At 46.6% G+C, this 22,665-nt stretch overlaps 1 protein-coding gene across 1 annotated transcript; it reads left to right on the top strand.

Moving 5' to 3' along the window:
• The first annotated feature begins 8 nt into the window (after window positions 1-8).
• On the top strand, window positions 9-17,140 carry LOC105695370 (putative ferric-chelate reductase 1 homolog). Its single transcript, XM_012416880.2, has 16 exons — window positions 9-152; window positions 310-652; window positions 827-1,041; window positions 1,152-1,410; window positions 1,481-1,685; window positions 9,011-9,336; window positions 10,942-11,033; window positions 11,174-11,330; window positions 12,804-13,007; window positions 13,446-13,541; window positions 13,875-14,031; window positions 14,625-14,851; window positions 14,997-15,237; window positions 15,332-15,444; window positions 15,770-15,883; window positions 15,984-17,140. The coding sequence occupies exons 5-16, from the start codon at window positions 1,670-1,672 to the stop codon at window positions 16,128-16,130; spliced, it is 1,890 nt and encodes a 629-aa protein (XP_012272303.1). The 5' UTR covers window positions 9-152; window positions 310-652; window positions 827-1,041; window positions 1,152-1,410; window positions 1,481-1,669; the 3' UTR covers window positions 16,131-17,140.
• Window positions 17,141-22,665: the final 5,525 nt, after the last annotated feature.

Raw genomic sequence — 22,665 nt, 5'->3', positions numbered from 1 at the left:
AGAAATTGTGTCGCGGATAAGCGTAAGGTTTTTGCGAGGAACTCGACCGTGCGAAGTGTCCTGCACGTTCTAGAGAGGGCAGAAACCCGCGAATAAAGCTTTCTCTTAGCGGTAGCGATTCGCTTTGCGTTAATGCACTCGTTACATTTCACGTAAGTACGGCCACTTTCTATCGGATTTGCAACTTTCCCCCTATATTCAGTTGCCGAAATCTGTGGTCGGTAAAGTCGGCGGTTCGCTCGATAACGGCCATGGACGGAAGAAACGTAGGAAAGGAGATAAATATTTTTTTTATTTAATTATCTACAGGTTTTCTTTCCAAGCTTTCCACCAGTAAACGGGGAATTAGTTCCTTGGCCATTTAACACGTGGAAAGCTGATCGATTTTCTCGACTTTTTCGCCGCGAACGATTATCCGTCCATTGCGCGTTATGGAGGCACGAGGAAAAGAGTCGGCTCGAATAAGAATTAATAACAGCGTCGATAAAGCGGAGGTGAACACCAATCGGTGAACGGTATATACCCCCGTTTTGGAGGTCGAGTCGTTAAGTCCCTCTCTCTCTTCGCTGGATAACCAGGAGCGTTGCAACAGGTAGCACCACTGGGTACTTCAAAACCGGCGCAGATATAAAATACCTCTATCAATTGAAAAGTAAGAAAGTCTCAACTTACCTGCACTAACCCACTCAGTATTTAAATCTGCCCTTCAGCTTGCAGCTTTCTATTCATAAAGGCATGATATATTACATAAATACAGAAAAATGATCAACCTGCAATTTCACAAGAATCCAGTTCCCCAAATATTTCTACACATCTTACTTTCCAGGGAATCCATAACGTCGCATCGATTACCGATACCACGTCTTCTTGACTCGTTCAAGGAATTTTACAAGGACGCATTTTCTTAGAACGCATTTTATCATCCAGAAAGCAACTACTTCCCGGAGCGCAAGTCCATGTTGTAAATTAAATTTCTGATTGGACGAGGTATGTACGCTGAGAAGAAGGTTTCATCGAGCCAGAGGAATATTTCTTCGAATAGTACGAAATTGATTTAATTCAAGGAATAATTATTTGACTTTGGCAGCATCCTAAGAGATATTTCTTTGATTTATTTTTCTCAGGGTAATTTTAATGACGCTTCTTTTTAGAGAAGGGGGTCGGGGCCTCGGGCCCGCGTCGAGGACGGCCCTGGTGCGGACTCACGGGCGAGGGCCTTTCGAGTCGACTCGCATCCCATACAGTCCGCGGCAAGGTGTGGTTCCTGTCGTCCAGGCTAGAGGGACATGCTCGACCTGAATCAACAAGTGTTCGCCAGCGGGACCGGAGAACGCTCGGCGTCGGTCGCTTGGAGCCGACTGTGACTATCTATTGACTTTTCCCGGCGCCTCGTGAAGCGAGTCGAGTCAGGTGCAAAGGACGTCGGACGCGCGAGGGACTCGACCTGGTGACTCGGGATCTGAAAGGGCCGTTCTTCCAGGTAGGGCCCGAGAGAAGAGAGGGAAGAAGAGAAGGGACGCGGTCGGTACTGTCGCGCGCTACGCTCGCCGGTAACGCATCAAGCCAGGTGACTACTTCTGGTGTGCCGGGGATTTCGGCAGATAGGCGCGAGGTGGTATCCACGTGATTATCGTGAAAGTGTTCAGCAAGTTCAGCGCACGTGGCCAACATGAAGACCGAAAGACGTGAGTAAAGAGTACCGTTGATTCAATTTTCACGAATGTTTTATTTATAGGATTAGATGGTGCAATCGGACATTTAAAAGTTTGAAGTTTATCCCGTGGTGGTTTTGATATCAGCCCCCTTTCCGCGGTTTTCTGAGAAGCACTGCTTATTGATACGCAGATAAGTCAATGATTCGGAAGGAAACTCGGGCCGATGGATTGCTGGAATTTGAATGCGCAGCAAGTGGGACGGAAGGAAGCGATTTGGAGCGATTTGGCGAGAGGATCGCGGGTCCTTGCCGGCTCTTCTCCGGAAGTGAGGCCTGCCGGTAAAGCCGCTGCACTTGCCGCCCGGAAGTCCACGATAACGCGAATCTTGCACCTATAGTTCCGAGTGGTTCTTGGGAGTTTGTTGCGATATTTCGTCGGTGGTGAAATCCTCGGTGATACGCGCTGCACGACGCAATTTGCTGAGCGCCCAAGTGCTAAGAGGATTTCTGCCCGCGTAGCGAAGACGTCGAGTCGAGAGACGAGACGCCAGTAATGGATCCTTGCGACGCGGTACTGCGTTTCGTCGCACTAAGTAAAGGATCTTATTTTAACATTACTTTCCTGCTATTCAAATTGATAGGATTTAACTTTTCTGTGAACTATCCTCTGCAAGTACCGCGAGATATTACGCACGTCAGAAGCCCGATTTGCGGCATAACAATGCACTTCTCTTAAATTTATTTATCTTCGTCCGCCGAGCGAAGATGTCAAGGAATCGAGAAACCAGACGCGATACTCCGCGCCCCATAAACTAAAGGATTTCATTTTAACATCACTTTCCTGCGATTCAAATCGGTACGTTCGAATTTTCTGTAAATCATCCTCGGCGAGTACCGAGAAATATTACGTAGGTAAGAAGCATGAGTTGTAGGATAATAATGCACCTCTCTCTCCAGTTTCTATATATTTCTGCCCGTCGAGCAAAGACGTCGAGTGAAGGATTCTTACAACTCGGTACGACATTTCATTCCACAAAGTGAAGGATTACACTTTTACATTACTTTCCTAAGATCCAAATCGATAGATCTAATTCTCTCTAATTTCTCCTCCGGAAGTCCCGAGAGAAACAACGCACGTCTTAAGCGTAACTTATAAGTAAACCCGACAATGCACTTCTCTGTAGTTTCTATATCTCTCCGCTTTTTTCCAAGTGGCTTGGCTTCTCATATAATTTTACCCCTCTTGGAACTTAGTCCTGTAACAACTACCCGCCTCGGTAACGATCATTGCGGAGGGGCTTTCGAAAGAGAATCGATATTAAGTGCGTGGATGCTCGAGGGTGGAATATTGGTTTCGTGGAAGCCGATTGATGAACGAAAGTAGGTTTTACTGAATGACGGATTCCGTTTAAGGTCTGTGTACGCGGGTTAGCGTGTAAGTACGGCTCGAGTGCGCGAGCTCGTGTGAGTACTCTATGTACACGGTAACACTGGGAACTCAGCGAGCGAAGCCTTGTACTCGTTTCTGCGAACAATAGCGAAATAAAAGTGGGATAATGTGTCCGGACGTTAATGTTATAACGCGATGCCGTCGTAAGCTCAACTCCCGATCCGGTGCAGAAGGAAACGTGACCGGGAAGCTCGATCGTCGATTTAAAGGCCGGAATTACGGCCTCGTAGACCGAGGGCTGAATGTCGATGATTTTTCGAAAATTCCCGCCAACCGAGGGAATAAACTCCGCGATTACAAGGCTAAAAGTCGCGCCCTAACGCGAGGTCAATGGACTGTGTTTATCGACCGCTTCCCTTATTTAGAGGCGAATTCTACCACGTAGAATGCCGCGTTTGCCCGCCATTAGTTGGACGACATCATGATTCGATAACTCCACTTTGTCTTTAAGTCACGTTGCGCCCAACTCGAGTTTCGGTAAGCAAAGCCTGTTTGCAAATCGGGGAAGACCGCCCCTCCTCTAATCCCATGAATTTCAATTGCCTGTCCTTCTCATTGTCAAAAGGTGTTACGAGGGGGTCGTTCTGTATACATCAAAAGTCAAAATATAAACCACGTGCGCGTGTATCACGTGCAGTAGTTTCAAGTGATCCGGTGGGCCCAGTTTGGAGAAAAGTTTTGTAGGTTTTTAACTTTCGATATATATATACACACCCTATCGTAACACCTTAGGTGTCTGTACACCTTGATCGCCGATATCTCATGATAACTAAGCGATTTTATTTTCGGCAAATTGCGAAAAGGGAATTATCCAATCGAGTGTCAGGGATTAGTTTGGCCGAGATCCGAGGAGAATCCGTCATTCGAAGTCCAGAACAACAGTTTGATAAGTACTTGGATAATGTCAATTTCGAATTAGCCAGTTGACGTCGCCTTCCGGTATCGTCAAATTCGGCCACTTTTTCAGACGGTGATCGTCGCCCGATAGCGTCGCGTTATCGGCACCGCGCGATAATTCGACGTCTAATCAGCCGGGTCGATAATCACTCCCGGACGTGTCGTCTAGGGATGGAATTTGGTTGATCTCGCAAATCTCCGTGTCCCACATATCGGGGACAGGACATGCAATTAGAGATCCTCAAACGAGGGACACTGATCGACGATTAAGGGCGCCTCGACGCGAGATCATGCAGCTAGCTAATTCGAGTCAGTGGCAAATTGGTCCCTTTCGCGATAATAGACGAGTACAGAAACAGCTGGTCCTTTGCATCGTTACAGATAATTTTTTATTTTATATTATTTTATTATTATATATTGTAAACTTTTCGTTATTTTGTTTTATCTAAGAGTAGCGCGACAAGTGGTATGAGCAAATTAGTTTCTTTGCTAGACCAGGGAAATAGAGAAACGGCTGAAATCCCTTGGATCGTTGCTTTCTTAGTGGAACTATATAATTTTCTTATCTCAGAGAGAGCGCGCGATACGGTGGCGAATGAATTCCCCGCAATTGGCGGTGACATGAAATATCGCGGAATGGGTGTCAAGAGTTTTGCTCTGCCCTAAGTGTAACCCGAGAAGTTCGGGGTGGTATAAGGTTATCCTCTCGTACCGTAGACTAGGGTGGAGGTCGTGCAATATTTAGGTGAACCCATGTACTACCGAGGTCTACATGCGTTTCGTGTCCGTAATGTCTCGTTTCTATTCTGTAGCCCGACAGTAAAGGCGAGCTCGTGAAAAGGGGTTGGAATAGGGCGAGGAGAGGAGAGGGTTTCTATCGTTCCGTTTTAATGGGCCCTCCTTGAATTAACAAGGCTCACATCTTTCACCATCGAATTTCCTCGAGGTTGCGCATCTTCCTTGGTCTATCTCTTTCCCTTTTTTCCACATACGCAACCTCCCACGATCCAGAGATCCACTCAAGGCCCAGTCCCAGATTTTCCTCGCGATTCGGTAAACCGCTGAATCACATCCCCCGATTTTCTTTACCTCCCTCTCCATGGGAAAATTAACGAACAATGCGAAACACTCGAGTGGATAGAACAATTGTCATATCCGCGAGATGGTATCTCCGTTCAATGGCCTCGATTTAATTGCTCACGACTTGATGGATCTTTTTCGATACCGTGGGGGAAAAAAAAGGTGTAGCGAATTACGTACTCGTCCTCGGGGATGATTGCAGATGGGAACGTAAATACGGAAAGCGGTTAACTGCGGGCGAATCAATGTTTGTACTCCTAAAACGTGTACGTTGCATCGAACGCGGATCTCTTTTCCACTCACTGGAAAGATTATATATCTGTTTTAATCTTCCCTCCCTACGAGGGAGGTTCTCCGCGCAGGAAGTCATCCGCTAGGCGTGAATCGATCGTTGGATCTAACCACGTGGCCGCGTTTTTAACACTATGCCGTCCGGCGACACCACAGTGGTGACGTGCGCAAACTAGCGGTCAACGGCCGGTGACACCACAGTGGTGATGTGCGCAAACTTTTGGCCAACGGCCGGCGACACCAGAGTGGTGTCGATAACGTCAAAAACGGCCGGCGACAAGTCAAGTGATCCGAATTAGCGCTGCCGGCGCCAAGCGAATAAATATTTACGAATCGTGCGGACGGCAAAGTGTTAACAGTGCCCTGATTACCGCTAACGAACGCATTGTTTAACAAAGTTTCACGTCCAGCCAAGGTGCTTTCGCTTTTTATTGCCCCCGTGCATTAGATCGGGGAACGCACTCAGATCGGTGCATTTTGTTACACGGTCGTGTCTATTCTCCTGCGCATCCTGTATGCACGTTTACGCCTCCGAGGAGTGCGAGCCCTGGATACGGGAACAGTCGGTCGTGTCCATTCCTTTTGCAGGGGCCAGTATCGACCCTGCATTCGCGTGCATTCAGGTGCGTAGATGCATCTACGTGGAATGCATGTGGTAACCTACTTGCGGTCCATCCCAGGACCCGGGGATATCTCCCGGCGGCGATAACTCCGCGGCACAATTTTTACACCTTTTATCAGGAACTCGTCCTTCGTTCTGTCGGGGCTTTATCGTCCTCTGTTTTCTGCACTCCTGGTAGATATTAAGAATGCAAGTGTAACGGGTGTCCTCGTCCCACGCATCGGCTTTCACTCGCGGGTCGTAATCCTGGGCTGATTCTCCTCGCAAGTGCATTCCTAAACTCGGGGGTCTCTGAAATTCTTACTTACGTAATGGCCCAATTATACGACGACGGAAATCGTCGGCCACGCCGACCGGAGTTGCGACACCGGGGGGAAGAATAATTGCTAAGTGCTGTTACTGAAAGACGCCCCCGCGGCCGTCAATGACCGATTCGGACACACCCGTGCACTGATGCAAAATAATGTTCTCTTAGTCTGTTAAAAAAAAAAATGTTATCATTGGAACAAATGTATTAATCCTCCCAGACGATTTCACGGAATCACGTACTGCTGTTATGATATCATAAATTGATTTAAAAATTTGTAATGAACGTGTACCGATTCACTTTTAAGTCAAGACATTTATGGTTTTATTTCATTTAAAAGTTCACTGATGCAAAATAATGTCTTTTATCCTGATAAACGAAGAAATATAAACGTAACCTACAGAATTTCACGGAATTACCCCGCTCGTTTATGCAATCATAAATTCATATAGAAATGTATACCGATTCACTTTTAAGACAATACGTATATAATTGTATTTTGCTTAAAAGTGGACGAATCTTATGTTTATTTTCATCACTGCAGATTAATATTGGGGTATCCGTGTATTTCATAAATCTAAGGGCTCAAGAAGATGTTCCTCCTATCAGTGCACGGATACGTCATGGATACGTCACGGATACGTCACGGATACGGGACGGACGCGTTAGCCGGCCTTTACGGTTGGCCGCGCGAACGCCGGGCGTGGCGCTTGCACAATTCCTGGATTCCTCCGATTTCGCGAGTACTTTTTCCCATCTCCGGTTTTAATAAGTACCGGAGACTGTGAATACGCAGCGGGTTCGATAAATTTCCTCGAACGGTGGATAACGGAGGGGCATGCCGATGCATCGTCGCCGCCGCGCGGGGAAATTTCTCGGAGATTTACGAAACGACTTCATTCGACGCATATGCTCGTCGGGTCGCTTCTGGCGGGCGAATATTAAGTCTCCGGGGCCTCGGGTGTTTGCACGAGTACATCGTGATAAAGTCTGAATGAACGAGGCTGTCGTGCGTAGGTGCACACACGGGGGCACCTCGTGTGTGCGGACGATTCCCGTGAGTCATACGAGCTGGTAAATTTCGCATGACTGGTCGAAGAGACCAAATCTACCGGAAGCTCATGGTAGCCTCTTGACTCGGTCTCCACATCTCCTTGGTCGACCTCTTCGTTACCGTAGAAAGAAACTTCTCCCTTATCAAATCCTTTTTTTCTTTTTTTTTTTATCAAGGATCCCTCGAATTTCCGAGGAGTCCCTTTTACGCTCGGCGCAAAGTAAAGTACCGGCCAAAGAAATGTTAATCCGCCCTCCTCGATCCTTATGTACGTGCCTCGAGAAATCTGACACGAATGGAAATTAATGTTATCCCCGGATATGAATGGAAATTCAGGTCGAGGGAAAAATACCACTTCGGAATTTGTTTGCCGTCCCGCTGTGGCGCAATGCAGGCTCGCCGTTGTTATCCGATTTGGCGACTCGGTGATGTAGCGATTTGGTTATGCCGTAACTTTGAGTCTGAAGGGTTAACAAGGTGATTAGTACTCCCAATTTACGTGCATGTTAACGCAAACCAACCGTACATGCCGCCCAGCCAATAATTGACAGTGACGTACAGTGGCCCGAATTAACCTCGGGACAGTCCTCGGAAAATCCGTGCCGGATAATGGATGACGGTATAAAAGTAATATCTAGGAGGTAATTGATATATACTCTCGATCAAACCATTTTATACGGGGTAATTCATTGTACTGTTATCCGAGAGACGGGAATGATAGTTAAGGAGGTGAAAATGGATTCCTCGCATGGAAATAATTCTTCGGACGGAATTAATACGTCTTATTGATTTAACAATTTTATTTAGACATCGGTTAATTAAATTCATCGTTCATAGGGGTAATTGATACATACCCTCGATCAAACCATTTTATACGGGGTAATTCATTGCACTGTTATCCGAGAGACGGGAATGATAGTTAAGGAGGTGAAAATGGATTCCTCGCATGGAAATAATTCTTCAGACGGAATTATTGATTTAATAATTTTATTTAGACATCGATTAATTAAATTCATCGGTTATCTGACCGTCGGGAATAGCACTCGAGGCGGTAAGAATGTATTCCTTTGGCGAAGGTCGTTTAACTCTGGCCCTCCGGAATTCCTTGAACATTACGTGTACTCAAGTCCTCGTTCCGAGTAAACTCAGCTAAACCGAGCCGAGTAATAGTAATAGTACTCCGAACCAGAATGATCAAGGTAGTCACTTTCAAGGTTGCTCATTCTAAAGGTCCGTTCACATGTCGAAATCAAGGCCAGACATCTTCAGGACCGCCTTGCTGTCTGAAATTTCAAACAATAGTGATCGTCCGTCCTCATTATACATTTTCTAATTCATCATTTTGCCATTTTATGTTTTCCTACGTGAGACTTCGGTTACACTGAAAAAAAAAAAAAAAATTCATCGAACCAAAGAAATAATTCTTCGAATGGTATCAACGTTTTGTTAATTCAAAGAATAACTTTACTACTATCCTTTTACTAATTATCCTTTGAATTAACAAAATGTTTCTTTGGTATCATTCCAAGGGATAGTTATTTGGCTCGATGAGACTTCTGTTTAAAGTGTATGAGATGCGTAAAAATATGTGTAGATTTTCATTGATTTTTAATCAGGGTGGTGAAATAATCTGATATTAAATATTTATTTCGCAGGGATGAGGCCGATATTTTGGGCGCTTCTTCTGGCTGGTCTTTTATGCACCGAGATCGACAGTTTGCCAACCGGTGCACCGCAAAGTGCATGCTTTTCTTTGGCTCCCATCCATCCCGGTAGCAGCGAGCAGCGATCTCCTCCACCTTATCAGGTCCTTCCGGCAGCAGGACAAGGAAGGGTTCGCCTGATTTTGGGCAGTCCTCAAGGATTAGCCTACGAGGGCTTCATGATCCTGGCGAGAGACATCGAAACCGGAGAATACGTCGGGGAATTCGCGAATCTGCCCGACTCCGCAAAAGCCTTGGAGTGCGTCGACGGGATTAAGGTATCTCCTCATCAGGGCGTTATTTAATTAGGTAATATCAGGCGTATCCGAAAATAGCCCCAGAGGGTCCTCGAGGCCGCAGAAACGTGGGACCGGGTGTACGAGTTTATCCAGAAAAGTTCATTACACCGGAAGTCTGGGCAGCATCTCCTGGAATTGTTCCCCGAATACGGCGGGCGAAGGATTTCGGGAAGAGCCGGTGCTGAATTCTCGGCGCAATTAAGAGGAGTTTGAATTTACGGTCACGTATCTTCAATGCAGTTTCGGGCGGACCTGCAAATACAGATACAGAGGGAACTCCTCTCATTAGGTAATGCTCAAGTACGGGAACCAGAGCGAGCAGATGCGCCCTTCTCGACCTCTAGGGATGGAACCGAACGAGGGTTAAAATCTCGCATTGCCCGGAAATATCGCCGCTCGTGACGTTGTGCAGCTGCGGCATTTTTTTTATCAACTCGATATTTGTTGTTCCGTTCTGTTTACGGGGGAAAGGCGTCGCGAGAAGGAAGTCGAGGGACCGTTTACAAGCTGTTTGCCTGGCCAATGTTGTAAATACTTACGAGGTGGACGAGTTTCGCGGAAAGGCTGCGGTCGAATCTCGAATTGCGCATTCGAGGTTTCTGCTAGGTATTTCCCGGCAATTCGAGATTAGCCCGGGGTCGCGTGAAACCCTAACTTTGCGAGGTCTGGTAATTACTTTTGGAACTTTCGTTCGGTGAATTATGCCGCTCGCCGAAAAAGGCCGGAAATTCACAAGCGGGAGTTATATTCCGACTGACCGACGAGCCGACTAGGAGCTCGTCAACTTTCTGCCATCGAGTTAAGAGCCGCTGTCAAATTTGGTGGAAATTGTCAACTGAGTGCAGGGAATTTCTCGGGAGGGATTTTGGTAGAATCGATTTTAGGAGAAAAAAATAGAGAAAGACAGAGTAACGAGGGGCTATTCACTCGGGAATCAGTGAAAACGTCCTTCTTTGAAAGCCAATTGTCTGATTTAATATGAACAACAATGCGATTCGGTAATAAGTGATGACCTTAAAATTTGGTTCGGTGTTCGGCGACTTCCAACGATTTCTAGATGATTTCCACGTGATTTCGACCGTTAAGATCCATGACTTCCTGAGTGAATACCCACTCGGAAAAGAAGACTAAGTCGAGGGGTTATTAATTCAGGAAATCATGAATTTTAATACTCACTAGAAATCGTTGGAATTCATCGAAACAGCGCCACAATTTTAAGGCCGAACGTCAATTGTTACCGAATCACGTTGCTGTTTATCACATGGAATCGAAGCCAATCGGTTCTTAAAAAAGGAAATCGTTATCACTGATTTCCGAGGGAATAACCCTTTGTTCCGCGTTTTGGCAAGCGCAAGATAATGACTTGCCTCTACGACGAGGAAAGTCGCTGCATTAATGGTGACGGAGTGCAAACGTCAGCGGTTATTTCAGTGACTGTATAAATTCCTTGCCTAATGTACTCTTAAAAGTATAGCCGTAATGTCGAGCCATTTCTCGAGTTTCACTCGATTTTTATTGCCTCGGCAAGAACGCGTTTCTCGGCATTTTTCCTCCTCTAAACGATCGCTGTTCTTTTGCTCGTAGAACGCCGTGACTCACGTCAACAAGGACAAGAAGCAGAACCTTGAATTCGATTGGCAAGCACCTCCGGACTACGAGGGAACGATTATTTTCAAGTATGTATCAACTACTTCCCACGATCTTGTCGAATTCCTAGAAGGTTCCCCGACCCGTAATTTCCCCCGACCGTTGCGCTTTATCCAAGATTTTAGACAATGAATCCGATAACGTTGACGATCTCTTTTCTGTTAAACAGCTCGACCTTTGCTCAGGATTATTCTACGTACTGGGTTGGCGTGGAGTCGCCGAGAATTACGGTTTTAAAGCGGTCCATCGACGTGCAGACAACCTCTCCATTGACGACACTTAGGACTACGACTTCGCCATTTTACAATCCCACCACCACTTATCAGGTAAAGATTTTTAACTGAGTATTTTTTTCTCTCTTTCCAGCCCTTGAAGTCTCAACACCCGAGCGAAGTGGTATCTAACAAAAGGGACGGAGTTCGTGAATAATGCCTTTCGGAGTGCCCGAGGCGGCTCAGAGACTTTCTGGCCCTATTTCTCCTTTCACTGGGATCTCAGGATGGATGACGTTTATATTATACTCGGAGAACTTTCTCATCGATCCGACGATTATCCGAGCTCGAGGAAACGCTAGAAATCGAGGCCTGCTCGGCAAGCTGCTCGTCCATGTTTCTTTATTATCCGGCATCTCAAGTTGCATCAACATTCGCTGCACGCCCACGCTCAGTTATGCCGCCATTATCGGGATAAATCTTGGCCGGGAAGGTTCTTTAACGTGATATCAAACTGGCGTTCAAAGACGTCCGTTCGCGAAACTGGTCTCCGAACTGGGTGTACCAAATCGTTTAGATTTTAATCACGTTAGTGTACCAAAACTCTACAACGCGAATACGGAGGCTATAAGGAAAGTCCTGACACCCATGGAATTTAAAATGAAAAACAAAATTATTCACAGACATTTTCAAAGCTTAATATAAACAATTGAATTTCGTTCAGGACCTTCCGTATGATCTCTATGTTCACGTTGTAAATTTTCAAACTATTCTACTCAGTTCGGGGGAAAGTTTCACGAACGATGGACCTCTCAGAGGCCACCTTAAGCCGTAAAAAATAAAAGCTCTCGGCGACATCGAGATCGACTTCCTTATGCTATGCTTTAATTCTCCTCGAATTTCACGTCAAATCGATCAAGGTGAGCATTGCGTTTCTTATCCCGACGAAAATGCGACACCGCATTTACAGAAGCGCGTAATTGTAACGTCATTGCGCACTTCCTTATCTCAGTTTTTCACCCTGCAACGGACATACTCGCGTTCACGAGCATATCGTAAACGTCCCGAGTTTTAATCGTTTCTGCGACGAACAACCTCGGTAACGAGACTTCGTTTTAAACTTCCGTGGCCTCGGTGCCTTTAATTAGGTACTTATTATACCATGTACATCGACCTTAAAGTGCGCGACCTTACCTACACGTGGCCGAATGCGATTTTCGAGATATTTAGTTTCGCCGTTTCCCTCTATGTCCTGGAAACGGTCTTGAAGATGACGCACGGCTATATTTTCAAGAGACTCGCACGACTTCGAAGCATTCCGCCAATCATCTCCGGTTTACGTTCCGGTGAAGTGCTCCGCACTTTCCACGAGGCGTGATAAACCGGAAGTGGATTCTCCCCGGTGGTCACCCAATTCTGGGCGACGTCGCTCGAAGGCAGTTTTCGACATCACCTCTAGATTATTAATATAAAAATTCTTTAAGATGAATTTGTAACTTTCTTAAGTATTATTTAGTATTTACATTGTCTTGGGTATTATTTCAATTCTTGTCGTTCAAGTTCATGATGGGAGTTTCTTGCCGACAGGCGACCAACAAGGAGGATCAATTCTACAATGGGTGCGGCACGACAAAGAATTGTTTCGGTGCACCCAGTGGCTGTGTGGAAGAAAGGAACTGCAAAGCCGTCGTCTCGGTGTTGGTGCGAGGTGAACGGTACCTCTTCGAGCTGCAAGTCCGAGAGCGAGGAAGCAAATACGTCGCGGTTGGCTTGTCCGACGACAGTAAAATGGTAATTCGGTGTTTGACTTCGGTCCTGAGGCCGACTCCCGTTTTTTCCTTAAATCAGGGTCAACTGGAGATTTTTTAGTTTGCTCTACAAAAATCGGGGATGGCATTTTAGCGAGCCATTTATTCAGGGCTTGAAAATCGAGATGGACGGCCAAATCGAGTCGCACCTTGGAGCACCTTTCGGGTGATCTGAAATGCAATTCACATTTTTCGGGAATATTTCAGTTCATTAAAAAAATCTTCGGCATTCCGGGATGTCATTTAAGGGAGCTATTTATTCAGAGTTTGAAAAATTAAAATGGATGGCCGAATCGAGTGGTATCTCCGACCATTTTTCGGCAGACCGAAAGCGAGCTCACGATTTTCCGAGGCGATGACTCGGTTCGGCAATCCCATTCCCGAAGGAAGCAGAAGGTGACTCATGGTTTCCATTGTGCAGGGTCAAGATAGCGTGGTGGAGTGCGTGAACGACGACGGCAGGATCGGCCTTTACATGTCCTGGAACACGGGGAAGACCAACGCTCGTCATCCCACGGTATTCCCTGACATCGCCTCTTTGTGTCGCGATAGGAATACACGATGGCTTTCGCAAGCCGAGGATAACGTCATGTGCGAGCTTAAAGGGCTTTCTGGCATGAAAGAGGATAATGCCGCTCTCGCGCCAGGCCGCACTTGGGCTGAAAGTATCGTCGCGTCTGAAGATCGCGCTTGTCTTCTTCCTCTTATTCTCTCTCTTTTCTTTTTTTTTCAATTTTTCCACGATATTCCGTTTACGCCGGGAGAAAGGATTCCCCTTGGAGAAAGTTCCGAGTAGCTTTGCGTGAAAAGGGGAGAAGTACGTTAAACTTGAAAGGCGATTTGCTTGCAGCCCGGAGGAGCCGTCCAGCTAGAGTCCAGCTCCGCCGAGGACGACGTCTTCTCCTGCAAGTTTTGGAGGGAAAAGACTACGGTCGTTCAAGGCCGCGAGTACGACCTCGTCAACCGACCTTACCACTTGCTGGTCGCAGCCGGGACTCAGCTGAAGAGTACGTAACTATGTGCTCCATCTCGAGCAGGAACTTCCCGGCGAATGGTCTGCCCCTCTTCCGTTTATTTTCCCGACGTTCTGCATGCTCTTCTCTGGCAAACGAGAGGGGAGGCGGCAGCTGCAACTGCGTCCAACCTCTGCCAACTGACCCCGGTCGAGGTCTCCTCCAGCCGGGACGCCCCATTTAAATCGTCACTTGGACCAGACAGCCTGGCTCGTCGATTTCATGTAACTACCTCGAGTAGCCCGGAACACGTCCAGGGCAGATGACAAATATCTGGGGAAATAAAACGGACTCGAATCTGGGAGCAACGGACGGAAAAGTAACCCATGAAGGGACGAAGGAGCTGCTCGGTGTCGATGAATAATTAAAGAAGTGCGTCAAAATGTCTGGCTGGGGTCGCTTCCTAGGGAATCAAGCAGGTGCATTCGTGACGAACCTTTGCCATCCTCGACCGGGTTCAGGGCCGAATCGATTCCTAATCCTGGACGACTGGGGATATCGGCGCCATTAATCTATAATTTATCCTAGACAAGGACATGCACCTTGTGTCAACTAAAACGATGCTAAATTTTCCGGAATTCTTTCAGACAATAACGTTGGGTTCCACGACATCGTCTACCTCGGTTCAGCCGAGGCGAAGCTGCTGTCCGATGTTGGTGGGTTCACAGCATCCAGCAACGTCTTACTTAGGGTTCATGGAGCTCTCATGATCGCAGCATGGATCGGGACTGCCTCCATTGGGATGCTCCTGGCTAGGTATTACAAACAAACCTGGGTCAACTCGCAGTTGTGCGGAAAGGACCAATGGTTTGCGGTAAGTATCCATCAGCGTGCAGTAAATACATCAGCGTGTCAGCGGAAACAGGTCACGACAATAACTCTGTGCCATTTGCGTCACAGTGGCGCCTGTTAATTTACTGCACATTGTGTCGGGCCTTAGGTTACGATTTTTCTTCCAGTGGCACAGATTCTTCATGCTGCTCACGTGGTTGATGACACTGGGGTCATTCGTCGTGATTTTCGTGGAAATTGGGGAGTGGAGCTCGGACACTATACACGCATCTCTTGGCTTGGCCACGACGATACTCTGTTTCATTCAACCCTTTATGGCAGCCCTCAGGCCACATCCTGGAGCACCTAGGAGGCCACTTTTCAACTGGGCTCATTGGTTCGTCGGCAACGCCGCTCATATTTGCGCAAGTAAGACCCCATAAACCGGGAAGTGCCCTTTACATTCTTGGCAATATCTCCACTCCTCGGCTGGCCGTATACTTGAATGATATTTTCTTTTCAGTAATCGCCATGTTCTTCGCGGTACGACTCAATAAGGCTCAATTGCCCGAATGGGTCGACTGGGTCTTGGTGGCCTACGTGGTTTTCCACGTTTTCACTCATCTGTTCCTGACGGTAGGAAGCTTTATCATCGGCAACTGCACTGAGAAAAAATTCCCCGGAACCGATGAAGTATTTCTTCGAATGGTACCAAAGAAACATTTTCTTACCGTTAAGGAGTAATTATTTGACTCGGATGAACTGAAAGAAATTTTCAGCGTACCGAAGGAAATATTGCATCCTATTTATTCGAGCTCATTCCAGCCAAATAATTATGATTTGATTTGACTAAATGTTTCTTTGGTACTATTCATAGACATATTTCTTTGGTTCAATGAAATTTCTTCTTCGGTGGGGTGGCGATAGCAAGGGTTAATGGAGAACCTTTTCTTTCATGCAGTTCGCTGGCTGTGCGTCCGATAGACAAGCAAATCAGCGAGTCAACTCTTTCCCCATGAAAGACATGCACACTCGTAGCTCGATGATCCATCCAGATGCTCGACGAGATGCTCCGGTGGGTAAACGCGCTTTTACTTGGTTTCCAATTTTCTACAAAACTTCGGCCAAGTATACAGGGTACGTTGTGTCGTATAATTCAATGGAAAATCTTGCAGCACGGAGGATTGAGGAAGATGGTCTTTGGAGTCTATTTCCTCCTCATTGCTGCTTTCGCAGCGGTGCTCGTGGTGATCGTCGTCCTAGCACCCATCGAGGAGACGTGGAACAACTTTATGAATTCGAGAGGAAAGAAGGACGAGTAAGGAGGGAAAATCATATCCGGCAGCCGATGAGTTTCTCCTGAGAGCTGGATCGTTTTTGAAAACCGGCCAGCTGATGCGTACAATATACGTATTTCTATACGTACTTCAGTCATGCCTCGAAGACCCAACGAGAGACGTCGAACGAAGTGAACGGTCTTGGCAGGCTTTCGAATTTCCGCATCTCGAAGCGTGGACTGCCGAATCTTACCTGATCTTTGAATTTTCGTAAAACGTAGGTTCGAACGATTCGCTATTAAGAAAAATTGACAATCATTTCGAATACCCGGTGCAAGGGGGAGCAGGTACTTCTTCGACGTCCTCGCTGATCGGAACAAATATTTCGAAGGACATGGACAATGAACTTCCGAATTTTCTAATTCCTACCGTTAAAGTTTGAGAATTATTTATAGCTCTTATTCCCTGGTACCTGTGGGTAGTACTACCTACTGGTGTTCAGAAACTGGGAACAATGCGAAATTGCTGTAACAAAAAGTTATATTTATACCCGGCCGAGTTGGGATTATTCTAACGAGAGTAACCCGAGGTCGAGTTTGCAAACACTTCTGGATAGTCGGTAGGTTAGTCCATCGTTTTCCGAGACCAGCCATTTTATGTTAATCGGAGAGAAGGTGCTGAGAGAGTCGCGGTAGTGCTAACGTAAACGACAAGATTCTGCTATTTATAAATGTTACTTGCAGTATTAGTTTAACAGTACTTATTCACCGATTCTTCGTCTTTTTTTACACGTACTTTTATATCGGAGTTACGGAGAAGAGTGCTCTCAATCGAAGCGAGGAGAGACAATCGCCGACTGTACCGACAAGGCTATCAAACGTGATCGACTCGATTGTTAATAAATATTCCGAAATGTTTAACCATCCGCCGTCCATAACGTAAACGGTGCCTACACAGAAACTCGTATACGACATCCGAGGAACTGAAGAAATTCCACGTTACCGGTTTAAAGAGAAAAGGGGACGCCTTGATTGTTAATAAATATTTATACCGTACAATCTCCCCTTTATTGGATCCTTAGACAAATTGACTGGTTATTTTAAATCGGCCACTCCGAGTAAGGAGAGGTACGATGAGAAATTCCCGGTGCTTATTTATGAGACACCGCTACCGGTTGTTACAGCGCTTATTAGCGATTCAACGAGCTCTATTCTTTGGAAACGTTGCGGTTGGATTTCATTTCAAGTTTTAATATCTACCTCGCGGGCTACGCGGCCGGGTTTACCCAGCAAAACGTGTAATGAGGTCCGTGACTATTGCGCGTTCCCTCGGCCCACTCCCGGCGACATTGCCGACCCGTGAGTCCCAGCGAAGGCCGGTCAACAATTTTCTCCAATTTAAATCCTCAGTCGTTTCCTACTTCCCAGTACCCCGGATGCTCTTCCGGACCTTTTCCGGTATCCCGGAAAGTGCGCTATTTCCCCTAGTGCCGGAACAAACATGGCGTCGGCGCGCGACCCTTAACTTCCGCCCGGAGTTTCTCACGATCCCCAATGTTACGGCAATTCGACGTGGAACACGAGAGCAACGAAGACAAGGCGATATATTCGACGTGCGCCGTTGCGTTAGCTGAAAGGAAACATTTAAATCTTGTTGGCAGGAGCCATCCCGTGTAAAGATGGCGGCCAGGCTCGCTCGATGTTTCTTCCGAGGTTTCGCCGTTTCCAGGTAACGCCGGCACGTATGCGGGCGACGTTTTCACGGGGGGTTAGTACCGGCGCTGGGGGCGCTCGTGTAAAAAAGATGGCGGCCGATCGAAGCGCGAAGTGGCCGCCGCGAGGGGCGCCACGGGCGCGCGCTCGCCCCCAGTTCGATTCGAGTCGCCGGCCGGCGTGCACCCTCGCGCGCCCTTCTCGCGGCTTCCAGGCCAGTCTCTGCGCGCCCGAGCGTCCCGACGCTGTCGACGACTTCCGCGAGTCGCGGCGGAACTCCGAGGTACAGTGGATGCGACGGAAGAACCTCTCCCCGCGAGAGCGAGAGAGCGTCGGGGAGCTAACCTCTCCGTGTCGCGACTTCCCGGCGTCCGTGCACTCAGTCGACCGAAGTCGTCGCCGGCTGCCTCGCGTCCTCTACTACCTGCTAAAGAAAACGCACCAACGGCGGCGTTACACTTATTCTTCTTTTTTTTTTTTTTCGTTTTTCGACAATCCTTCGTCCTATTTCGAGAAATCTGCAATCTCCGATCCTTAAAGTGCGACCCGGAAGGGCTCGATATCGCGTCGAAATCTAGACGTCGGTGAGTCTCAGCGTCCAGATCCTCGACATAACCTCCTTGGGTGCTCTTCTTGTCGGAACGGAGTGCTCGGATAAATACTCGGGAGAATTTGTTAATATATTTTGGGGGTTAGGTTAGAGACGGGAATTGTGTTGCTCCTGCTGGGCAGGAATTGATATAGGAGGAATGTTATTTCTCAGTTTCGACAGCGAGCCGCGATGTTATTGCGCTTGAAATTCCCCGGAAACGTGGACGGAGCGCGCGATTACATTTACGTGGCCCCACAATGGCGAGATTATTGCGCAATGGTGGTAGGAACGAGGCGAAAAATATTGCGTTGTAAATCAAGGATTATGGCCGGTTAACAGGGTTAATCTTCCGTCCCGTTAATCTTTCCACCGTGTGTAGATGGAATAAGTTAAGAGCGCGTTGCCCGTTGCACATGCATTGTTATTCGTTAACATTTTACGACGCCGTTCCGCTGGGGGGGAGGAATTTCGGGCGGACGATATCACCGATTACGCAACATTCGTCATATGCTTCTCGGGGGTTTTTATTAATCAGCAGGGGGTGTTTTGCGCCCCCCCGAAAAATGTCCAATTATCCCGCGGCGAGAACGCTCGTTACCAGTAATTAAATTTTCATTTCGAAGCGAGGGCGTGGAGTCGGTGCACTCTGCCCATTACTTTCGGAAATTAAACGAGTACCCGGTGACGCCCGTAAACCAAACGAACCCATACCCGATATACGTACATGTATGTACAAGTTACGTGGACTAAATTCATTGTAGTGCATTTTTCTCAGGAAGAGCGTCTTAATATTCAAGTAGGAATTTTTTGCCGAATTAATTTGCGTACGTGGACAAGATGTCGGATGGAATTAAGGAAAAGGGACGATCAGAATCGCAGAAACTCCTACATGTATATACAAGTTACGTAGATACTACTTGCACTAAAGATTCACTGTATTCAATTTTATTCCAGAAGAGCGTCTTATTATTCAAGTAGGAATTTTTTTCCGAATTAATTTGCGTACGTGGACAAGATGTCGAATGGAATTAAGGAAAAGGGACGATCGGAATCGTGGAAACTCGTCCGGGACAATGCCGTGGTAATATTAGCTTCGGCTCCTATCCCGGATGGCATCTTCCTGCGAAATTCGTATCTCGGAGCAATTTGAATTTCCCTCATCTCCGAAAGCAATAGCGACACGTTGATTGTCCTCCACTGCGGCGCGATTACGGCCCCGCGATTGTTCCTTAATGTATGACGCTGCTACATCTCTCTGCCGGCCTTACTTAACGAGAGATCCCCACCGTTCCACTGCAATCCTGGATGGAAAATATTTCATTCGATTTAATCCCGAGATTAATAATTCCGTTCTTAATTAAATCTTACAAGGGAAACATCCGGGATGGATTTGCTACGCTCTTTTGCATCGGACTTCGTATCTCGGCCGTGCTTGACGAGCACTTTCCACTGTTGACGAAATCCCGCTCGAGAAATGCTGAAATAAATTTAATTCGCATAATTGAAATTTTAATTCCTAATTAAATGTTACAATGGACGGGAGTATCGTATATAGATTTATCAGCTGATATTTATAATCGTAATTAATCGGCGTTTTGATCTCTACATGGATTAACATCGCCAAATTCAATTACGTCGCACTTCATAATTCTTCAAACTATAATTCCTAATTAAATGTTACAAGGGGGGCGGGTATTGTACATATATTTATCAGCTGATATTTATAATCCGAATTAATCGGCGTTTTGATGTCTACGTGGATTAACATCGCCAAATTCGATTACGTCGTACTTCATAACTCGGCCGTGCTTGACGAGCGCTTTTCCCTGTTGACGAAATCCTGCGCGAGAAGTATTCAATTAAATTTAATTCGGAGATTGCAAAATTTAATTGTTAATTAAATGTTGCAAGGGACGCTGATGTTCATAATCGGAATTAAACAGAGTTATAATGTCCACATCGGTCTACATCGTCAAATTCGTTTACGTCGTACTTCATAACTCGGCCGTGCTTGACGAGCGATTTCCACTCTTGACGAAATCCTGGGCGAGAAATATTCAATTAAATTCAATTCGGAAATTGAAAATTTAATTCTTAATTAAATGTTACAAGGGGGTATGTATCCTGCAGGAATTCAACGGCTGTTATTTATCGGAATTGATCACGGCTCGGTACCCACGTCGTCAGACTCGTTTATGCCGCATTTGGAAAATTAACGGCAATGATTTTCCTGAATCGTACGCATAATAACGCCTGGCGGAACGCATCGGCACTTGAAATTGCGTCGATATCTCCGCGCAATGGGACGGAGAATTTGTAATGCGGTGTCCCATACGGTAGGGGACACGTAATTACGCCCGATGCCGTTGATCAATCGCGTGGCACGTTAAGGAAAATATTTTCCTTCGGTCAGGGGAAACCGGCGGTCGCCCTCTCGTTCCTCGATGCAATTGCAACGCGTTAATTACCCGCCATTGGAGCGCAATTACGCCCGCGATTGTACCTCCCTTGATTCATGGCATCCCCCGATTAGCCCGTTCTTAGGAGGGTTTACCGCCGCAACTTGACCGTTCTATGTCGAGCACCGTAACATTATAATCGTACCCTGAATTACCGTGAAAATACGATTTCCTAAACCCTTTTCCCTTGTCTTTCTCGGGAATCGCATCCGCGCCCTCCAGACTGTAAATATTGTTTTCGGATCGCATCAATTGATTAGCCTGTTTTTTCGGAGGATTTAATCCCGCAATTAGACCGTTCGGTGTCGAGCACTATGACGCGAATTAACCCGAAAATAAAAAAATTCCTCTTTTTTTACACGCTTTTCTTTGATCTCCTGGGAACGATATTCCCACTGTCCCGTCAGTAACAAACATTGTTTTCGGTGCATTCAAAAAAGGTAATAATTCTGTTACACCTTTGACTTGCCGAAAATAAAATCCGCGCTCGCCAGGCTGTAAATATTGTTTTCGGAGCATCAATTGATTAGCCTGTTTTTTTCTGAGGATTTATTCCCGCGACTTGACCCATCTATATTAAGTGCTACCATGTTATAATTGTGCCGTGAATTAGTGAGAACGTAAGACTTATTTTAGCCTCTTTCCAGTCCATGGATATCGCTATTGGAACTCGTTATCACGTCGGTAGGTCGATACACTTGCACGGCGACGAGATGAAAATATAATCTGGCGGATCGCTCGTAATTTTAGATAGTTCCGATCGGTTCGAAAGCAAAGGATTTATTCCGGGATCAGGGGAAATAATTCATCCCTTGGCCGGGCCCGGGAATTCCTTGCGAGACGCGAAACAACCGGGGCTCGTTACGAAATAACTAACTCATTCGAGTCTTCGTTTAATCCCCGGTCCCCGGCAGAGGGGGGACATTTATCTAATTTCATTTCATTTTGCGTCCCCCGGCCCGAAAAGTCGTCCATTATGACCGTAGTAACCGGCGCTCTCGCCTCATCTCGCGAATCCCTCTAATTCGCCCATTTATTCCCCCTTTCTCTTTTTAACTTCTTGTTTCCCCGGCTCCAGTGCGGCAGGTGCGGTTAACCCTTTCTATTACCGCCGCCGGTTTGAACCTTTCTTTTCGGGGTACTATCGGCGACCGTAGGCTCTTTGAAAATCCACCAGCCATTTTTATCCGCCGACCACGTGGTAACTTAGAAGAAACGAACGGATTAGAAGCTACGCCATTCATGATTTCCTCGCAATCAAATGTCAGTCGTGTGTCACGCGTGCTGTATATTTCCAAATGTACCGCATCTAGAGGACTGATCATTTCCAAGGGTCATGGAGGCCGCCGTCGAATAGTTGACCGAGGTCAGGGAAATTTGTCGGAATTTTCGCCGGGTATTCTCGCGTCGACAAATGATCCCCAATCCTGGGGTTCTTTTTTTTTTCTTTTTTTTTTTTTCACCGCCACTGTTGACTAATTCAGGGTGCCTGGCCTAGCGGGTAGTTGTTCGCGTTATCGATCACACCGCCGGGCCCGGTTGATTCCCATGACGTGAACCTCTTCGGGATCATTTCGTCCTAGAGCCGAGTTTGAAATAGACACGAGGTATCCATTAAAAAATTATATATCCTTACCCTCTTAACTATGATATAAAATTAGTATACCATGTCTGAGTAAAACTTCCATCAGAAATGTTATAAAATTCCCACAATTTTTTTTAACAGTGTACTACCTTTGATTCGGGATCATTTCGACCTAGAACGGGATGTGAATTATACACGGCTCACCCCTTGAAGAATCGGGGGTCGCGAAAAC

The sequence above is a fragment of the Orussus abietinus genome, unplaced genomic scaffold (genome assembly GCF_000612105.2).
Source record: "Orussus abietinus isolate OABI.00-Male unplaced genomic scaffold, Oabi_2.0 scaffold156, whole genome shotgun sequence".
Classification (NCBI taxonomy): Eukaryota; Metazoa; Arthropoda; class Insecta; order Hymenoptera; family Orussidae; genus Orussus; species Orussus abietinus.
Note: the sequence above shows the minus strand (reverse complement) of the source record. Positions and strands in the feature narration are given on the sequence as shown.

Bases quoted from the DNA above. Each gene is read 5' to 3' on its own strand.
- LOC105695370 (XM_012416880.2), top strand. The intron at 11,034-11,173 runs GTATGTATCAAC...TCTGTTAAACAG, and splicing joins GAGGGAACGATTATTTTCAA to CTCGACCTTTGCTCAGGATT. The intron at 15,884-15,983 runs GTGGGTAAACGC...AAAATCTTGCAG, and splicing joins ATGCTCGACGAGATGCTCCG to CACGGAGGATTGAGGAAGAT.